This window comes from Triticum aestivum, chromosome 3D (genome assembly GCF_018294505.1).
Source record: "Triticum aestivum cultivar Chinese Spring chromosome 3D, IWGSC CS RefSeq v2.1, whole genome shotgun sequence".
Lineage (NCBI taxonomy): Eukaryota > Viridiplantae > Streptophyta > Magnoliopsida > Poales > Poaceae > Triticum > Triticum aestivum.
The window spans coordinates 527,093,179-527,101,131 of record NC_057802.1 but is presented as its reverse complement, the minus strand read 5'-3'; the positions used below and the strand labels follow the sequence as shown (position 1 = coordinate 527,101,131).

Genomic DNA, 7,953 nt, shown 5'->3' with positions numbered 1-7,953 from the left:
TCCAATAGATGGTCCAAATGTAAAAGTAACTAACTTTTGGACCGTCTGAGGCCAAAAACGCAGCTCCAACAGACGGTCCATATGTTAAAAAAATTGGACCGCGGCCTCCTCGTGACGTAAAATACAACACCTCGCGGTGCAAATTTACATCACGAGGTGCATCTGGTCCAAAACCAGTCGCCGCCCGTGAACGCCCAACCGCCACTTCATTTCCTTTCCCGCCCGTCCATCGCCGCCTCCACACCCTGCCGCCGCCCCGCCGCACGCCGACCGCATCAGAACCAGCGCCGCCCCGCCCCCTCCCCCCCCCCCCCCCCGCCGCTGTTTCCACGCCGCCCCGCCGCCTGCCCGCCCGCCATAGCTCCGTCCGCCACCGCCCCGCACGCCGCCGCCACCCCGCAGATCCGCCCCGCCCGGCTCCGTCTGCCACCGCCCCGCTCGTCGTAGCTCCGTCCGCCACCGCCCCGCACATCGCCGCCGCCCCGCAGCTCCGCCCCGCCCGGCTCCGTCCGCCACCGCCCCGGCCGCACGCCGCCACCGCTCCACCGCTCTCACCGCTCTCCGATGGCGCCGAAGAAGATGCCGAAGGGCAAGTTGGGTTTCTTCGGCGTGAGGCAGAAGCCCTCCGGTAACTTCGGAGTGGAGTTCACCGACGCCGGAAGGCGTTGGTGGATCGGCACGTACCCCTCCGCCCACGAGGCCGCGCGTGCCTACGACGTGGCGGTGTGGCGTGCCGAGAGGCCTCGGTCGCACCTCAACTTCCCAGAGATCGAGAGTCGGGCGGAAGCGGAGATGCTTGTGCCACAGGGCATCAACATGAAGGAGATCCCAACGAAGAAGAAGACGACGAAGAAGCCGTCGATTCTCGTCAGTGCTGGCGAGACCGACGAGGAGGCGATGGCGAGGTTTGCTCGGGAGCATCCGGAGTACGTCCAGGCCAAGCTGGAGTACTACTGGAAGCGTGAGGCGGAGCAGAAGAAGAAGGGGCCGAAGAAGGAGGACGAGGCCGGTCCCTCGACGGTGATCCCCATCGAGTCCTCTTCCGAGGAGGACTGGGCAGACTTCTCAGAAGAGGAGGAGGAGGAGGGGTGCGACGATCCGACGAAGGAGGAGTTCTGGGCGCAGTTCCGCAGCTCCGGCGATGAGGAGTAGTTTATCTAATAGTTTGAATAAGTAGTAGTTGAAGTTCATGTATGAAACTATGTTGAATTTGATGTTTGAACTATGTTGAATGGACTAGTAGTATGTCGTTTTAAGAAATTTACATCTTCATTTTGGACCATCTATTGGAGTTGCTCTTTTGGACCATCAATTTGGACCATCTGTTGGAGTTGAGCTTTTTTCGGAGCTCCAAAACGCACTTTTTGGCGGTCCAAATTTTACATCTCCGGTTTTGGACCGCCAAATTTTGGACCATCTATTGGAGATGCTCTTAGGTCTCCCTACCACACACAAACTGCACCTCTCCCCTCTCACCTTCCAGTAGGGTAGCCACCCTATATCTTTGACATGCGCACACACAGTTTCGCTATCTCTCTTTATCGATCTCGCGCCCATACTTCATCCCTCTCTTCAATTCTATCGATATCTCACGCGATTTTCCCTCCCCTCTCTTTTCGTGGATCGCCCCCTCTATATAATATATACCTAGGTTTCTGTTTCACACATATTGCATATGTTACTTTTTTTGAGATATAATCGACACATATTCCCTGTCTATCTCTTACGCACACAAGTACACTTACGAAATCACCCAAAAAAACACTCATGAACATACACACCATCTCTCTTTGGGTTTGTCTCTGTCTCTCTCACACACACACCCCCACGTAGGTGGGGCACACGCACGAAGAGAAGTGGTGCACGCACGACGCACGTACTCACGTCTCGCTCCCAACAACACCCGTGCAGGTACACGATGGAGCTCATTTTTGTATGGAAAGGCAGCCTACGTGATAATTTAACGCGTGTAGCGGTTGTTCACTTTATGGAGGGTCATGTACCACGAAACAAAGTGTGACTTGACGTGTTATTTTTAAATAAAATTTTATTCCTCAATAGCACGTACTCCTACAAAATATAAAATGATTTGTATATATCAAGAAAAAAGAAATAGACAGGAGCCTCAATGCTTGCTTGGTGGGGTTGGTTGGTCTAACTAAAACACGTTAGACTTGAGACAAACCCAAAATTTCAATTATTTAAATCAGAGGTAGTTTTTTATATTGCAGACATGGATACTTTTTTCAATAAACTTGATCAACATTCATGAAGATTGACTTAAAAAATACAATGTGCACCAAGCAAAATTTAGAACTCGATACTAAGATAGTATGAACCCTAAGATATGTTTCACCTAAGCGCCACAATTAATCAGTGGAGGCATGTGATTTTGTCTCTTTTTTCCTCTCATGGACGGGGAGGTACTTGAAGCAGCACAAAGTTTGTGGAGGAGCAACTCCACCTTGCTGCTACAATGTGTACAGCACAAGTGTTGAAGGAACAGTTTCAACGTGCTGCGCTAGATATCGCTCTAGAGGCGAATGTAGGTTGATAGGGCAGCAAGAGTTCAATCCAGAACTCCTAGGGCACAAGATCTACTCCAAGATCTTAGATAAGAACAACAAGTTCTATTATAGGTAGGGGTACATAGTCTGCCTCCAAAGTAGAGGCGAGGACCTCTATTTATAGGGCTTTGGGAAGCCTTCACATACTTCTACTTATAGCTGGAATACTCTAGAAAACATTATGTAAGTTTCACCATTCTACTCATAGCTACTCACAACTAGAAGACTCTAGAAAACAGTAGGTAGGATAGAAAAGAAAAGGAAAGAAATACTACACTAGAGTGGAAGCATCTAGAAGTAGCCAAACAGATCTGGCATGTGTTTTCTTTCTTCTCATCTAGTGTTCCTCATCATTCTCCCCTGGTTGTTTGGAACTCGCCCTCGAGTTATCTTCATAGAGCGCTTCTTCTGGATGGTAGAGAGTCAAGTCCGCAACATTGAAAGTGTTGGAGATACCCATGTCACTTGGAAGATCTATCACATAAGCATTATCATTTATCTTCCTCATGATAGAGAAGGGCCCATACCTTCGCTGCCTAAGTTTCCCTTTAACACCTAAAGGCAGCCTCTCTTTTCGGAGGTAGACCATCACCTTATCACCGACTTGGAATGTTTTTGGCCTCTTTTTGCAATCAGCAAGTTGTTTATATTTCTGATTTTGTGCTTCCAAAGCGCCGCGAATCTCTTCAAATAACTCGGTGTAATTATCAGCAAAGGACAATGCTGATTTTGAGTTTCCCCTTGATGGCAGCTTCACCAGGTCCACCACAGGTGTTGGAACTTTAGTGTAGACAATGGAAAAAGGGCTCCTTCCTGTGGATCTATGCTTGGAGTTATTGTAGGAGAATTCTGCAAGAGATAAAGCCAAATCCCATTGCCCCTTTCTTTCTCCACAAATGCAACGGATCAGATTACCCAAAAACTTGTTCACCACTTCCGTTTGTCCATCTGTTTGTGGATGAGCAGTGCTAGAAAATTTCAATTCAGTGTTGAATTGCTTCCACAAAGTGAGCCAAAATGCAGCAAGAAACTTGCTATCACGGTCTGAGACAATGGACCTTGGAACTCCATGAAGTCTGACCACTTCTCGAAAGAATAGGTTTGCCACATGATGAGCATCCGTTGTCTTGCGGCATGGGATGAAATGAGCCATCTTAGAGAATCTATCCACGACCACAAATACAGCATCACTTCCTCGTCTTGTTCTTGGCAAGCCCAAGACGAAGTCCATAGAAATGTCCTCCCATGGAGCAACAGGAACAGGCAAAGGCATGTATAACCCTGTGTTCTGGACTTGGCCTTTGCAGGTCTGACATACGGGGCACCGTTGAACGAACTTTCCAGCATCTCTCTTTAGTTGTGGCCAAAAGTAGCGAGCTTCCAGGTTAGCGATAGTCTTGTCCCGTCCAACATGGCCACTAAGATCACTTGAATGGAGCTCTCTAACCAGCTTGTCACGTAGAGAACTTCTTGGAATGCACAAACGATCATTTTTGAAGAGATATCCATCTTGCATCAAATAGTCATCACCTAATGGTTGGCCCCTTGCGTGCTTTACCCAAACATGGCCAAAGTCTTCGTCACCCTCATACAACTCCTTTATTTGACCCATGCCCGGAAGTTCAGCTTCAAAAGAAGTCAAGAGGCATGCACGACGACTCAAAGCATCGGCCACTCTGTTAGTTATTCCAGATTTATGCACGATGAGATAGTTAAACCTCTCAAGATATGCTTCCCATCTTGCTAGCATGCGGTCAACATGCTTTTGATTTCTAAAATGCTTCAAGGATTGATGGTCGCTATAAACAATGAACTCTTTAGGCAGCAAATAGACTTCCCAAGTTTTCAACGCTCTGAAAACGGCGTATAATTCTTGCTGATAGGTACTCCATTTCTGTCTAGCTTCACTTAACTTCTCACTAAAGAAAGCAATGGGCTTCCTTTCTTGAGATAGGATAGCTCCAATGCCTACTCCACTTGCATCACACTCCAACTCAAAAGTCTTGTTGAAATCAGGTAGTACCAAGACAGGAGCTTGTGATAGCTTTTGTTTAATCTCATTGAAGCTAGCTTCAGCTGCTTCTGCCCATTGGAACTTTCCTTTCTTCAAACACTCGGTAATTGGTGCCATGATAGTGCTGAAATTCTTTACAAATCGCCTATAGAAAGTTGCAAGGCCATGAAAGCTTCTTACCTCAGAAATGGTCTTAGGAGTTGGCCATTCTCGGATTGCTTCAACCTTAGAATCATCAACACGAATGCCGTCACATGTTATGACGAATCCTAGGAAAAGAAGTTGTGTTTGCAGGAAAACACATTTCTTCAAGTTGACGTAGAGCTCATTTTCCCTTAGTACTTCTAGCACCTTTCGAATGTGATCAAAGTGTTCATCCTCATCCTTGCTATAGATCAAGATGTCATCGAAATAGACCACAACAAAGTGGGATAAGAAGGGTCTAAGGACTTGATTCATTAAGTGCATAAAGGTACTTGGTGCATTTGAGAGTCCAAATGGCATGACTAGCCATTCAAACAACCCTTCCCTTGTCTTGAAGGCGGTCTTCCATTCATCCCCAGGTCTTATACGGATTTGATGATATCCACTTCTTAAATCTAGCTTTGTGAACACTCTTGCTCCACTAAGCTGATCCAACATATCATCCAGACGGGGAATAGGGAACCTATACCTTACGCTGATCTTGTTAACGGCTCTACTGTCCGTACACATGCGCCAAGATCCATCTTTCTTTGGCGCGAGTAGGGCTGGTACAGCACATGGGCTAATACTTTCTCGAATGTGCCCCTTTTGCAACAATTCCTCCATTTTCTCCTTCAATATATCATGCTCCTTTGGGCTCATTCGATAGTGTGGAAGATTAGGAAGACTTGCTCCCGGAATTAAGTCAATTCTATGTTGAATTCCTCTCATCGGTGGCAAGCCATGTGGCTCCCCAAGTATGTTCTGAAATTCTGCCAATAAACCACGTACCTTTGCTGGAATTTCAACAGTCAGGTGCTCTTCTCCCTTTACAACAAGTGCAGCACACAAATCTGCCTCCTTCAAGTCTTCCATAACTCATGAGAGGTATGGGAGATAGTTAACATAGTTTTCCCCTCCTCCTTAGAGGTATTACCTTCGGGTTTGTTTGGTAAGATAATGATCCTTCTCTTGTTCCAAATGAAAGAGTAAGAATTTTCCTTGCCCTTGTGTGTAGTATCCACATCAAATTGTCAAGGCCTCCCAAGAAGAACATGGCTGGCATCCATGTCAACCACATCACACAACACATTTGAGCGATAATGCTTACCCAAAGAAAGTGGCAGGTTGCATTGTTTGGTGATCCTCATATTCACTCCTTTCTTGATCCATCCAATAGTGTAGGGATTTGGATGATCATGGGTTTCAAGCTTTAAATGGTCCACCAACTTCTGGGAGATAAGATTCTCGCAGCTGCAACTATCAATCACTAGTTTGCATACCTTGCCATTCACCGTGCATTTGCTCTCAAATATTTTCTTCCGTTGTGTGTCATCGAGTTGTGGTGTGGAACATAGGACACGCTGGATCACACATACCACCTCTTCACCTTCTTCTTGACAAACCTCTTGTCCATCTACATCTTCAGATTCGTATTCTTCCTCATCGCTTTCACCATCATGGATAGTCGTGTTAACAAATTTCCTTAGTAGGCAGCCGCTGGATATGTGTCCCTCTTTACCACATTTATAGCACTTTGGGCCTTCATTTGCCTTACCCTTGCCTTAGTTTGCTTCGGGATGGGCTGTTTTGTCTTTGGTGGAGTGGTATTTTCTTCCACTCTATTAGGTTGGCTCCTAGATGAGCCTTCGGTATGAGGATATGGAGGATATGGAGCCTTAGTTGTCTTTCTCATCCTCACAAACCTCTCTGCCTTTAAGGCTAGAGCTTGTGCTTGATCAACGGACCAGATTTGTTGCATCATCAATCGATCTTGAATAGCATCATTGAGACCATTGATGTACCTTGCAACTTGTTGCTCTTCAGTTTCAGCAAGGTTGCACCTCACTTGTAGCCTTAGAAACTCCTCCGTGTAATCTGAAACAGTCCTATTTCCTTGAGCACAATTTTGAAATTGGATAAATAGGATCTGGTCATAATCAGCGGGCAAAAATCTCCCTTTCAAGAGGCCTTTCATTTGTCGCCAAGTTCTAACACGAGGTTCTCCTCTGAGCCTGCGCTCCTCTTGAACGCGATGCCACCATGCACCGGCTCCTCCTTTCAGCTTGTATGCGACCAAAGGAACTCTACGATCTTCCGGAACCTCCATGACCTCAAAGAAAGTCTCCACTTCATATAACCAATCTAGGCACCCTTCAATATCAACATTTCCATTAAAAGTTGGGATCTCAGCTTTCACCTTGTATGTATCTCTCGCATATGTAGAGTTGGGTACTCTCCGATATGCGTAGAGATCTGCTTCTTCAAGGGCATCATCATATTCTTCACCTTCAGAAACTTCAACATAAATTGGCCTTCTTGAAGCACGTTGAACAACATGTTGTCGTGGCGGTCTTGCTCCAAGATTACCTCTCCTTCTTCCTTGATGAACATCTTCCTCTTCTTTAGATGAATCTCCTTCATTGGTAGTAGGGGGGACACCCTTTCTTATCATCTCAACCAGCTGACCAAATCTCCGATTAAGATCCTCACGCAGCTCTTTGATTTGTTGTTCCGCAGCATCCATCCTCTTCTCCAATTGCTCCATTGCTTGCTGCAACTTACTCTCGAAGAGGACAACAAGAACTAGTATGGGTCAACGAGGCTCTGATACCACCTGAAGCAGCACAAAGTTTGTGGAGGAGCAACTCCACCTTGCTGCTACAATGTGTACAGCACAAGTGTTGAAGGAACAGCTTCAACGTGCTGCGCTAGATGTCGCTATAGAGGCGAATGTAGGTTGATAGGGCAGCAAGAGTTCAATCCAGAACTCCTAGGGCACAAGATCTACTCCAAGATCTTAGATAAGAACAACAAGTTCTATTATAGGTAGGGATACATAGTCTGCCTCCAAAGTAGAGGCGAGGACCTCTATTTATAGGGCTTTGGGAAGCCTTCACATACTTCTACTTATAGCTGGAATACTCTAGAAAACATTATGTAAGTTTCACCATTCTACTCATAGCTACTCACAACTAGAAGACTCTAGAAAACAGTAGGTAGGATAGAAAAGAAAAGGAAAGAAATACTACACTAGAGTGAAAGCATCTAGAAGTAGCCAAACAGATCTGGCATGTGTTTTCTTTCTTCTCATCTAGTGTTCCTCATCAGTACTCAATCAATTTAAGAGACAATATATCCAAAAAGTAATCAACGTAATTTTCTTCATAAAAATTATGGAACTACACA

At 45.9% G+C, this 7,953-nt stretch overlaps 1 protein-coding gene across 1 annotated transcript; it reads left to right on the top strand.

Moving 5' to 3' along the window:
• The first annotated feature begins 564 nt into the window (after nt 1-564).
• LOC123075214 (ethylene-responsive transcription factor 2-like) lies at nt 565-1,152 on the top strand. The gene has a single exon (XM_044497874.1). The coding sequence runs from the start codon at nt 565-567 to the stop codon at nt 1,150-1,152; it is 588 nt and encodes a 195-aa protein (XP_044353809.1).
• Nucleotides 1,153-7,953: the final 6,801 nt, after the last annotated feature.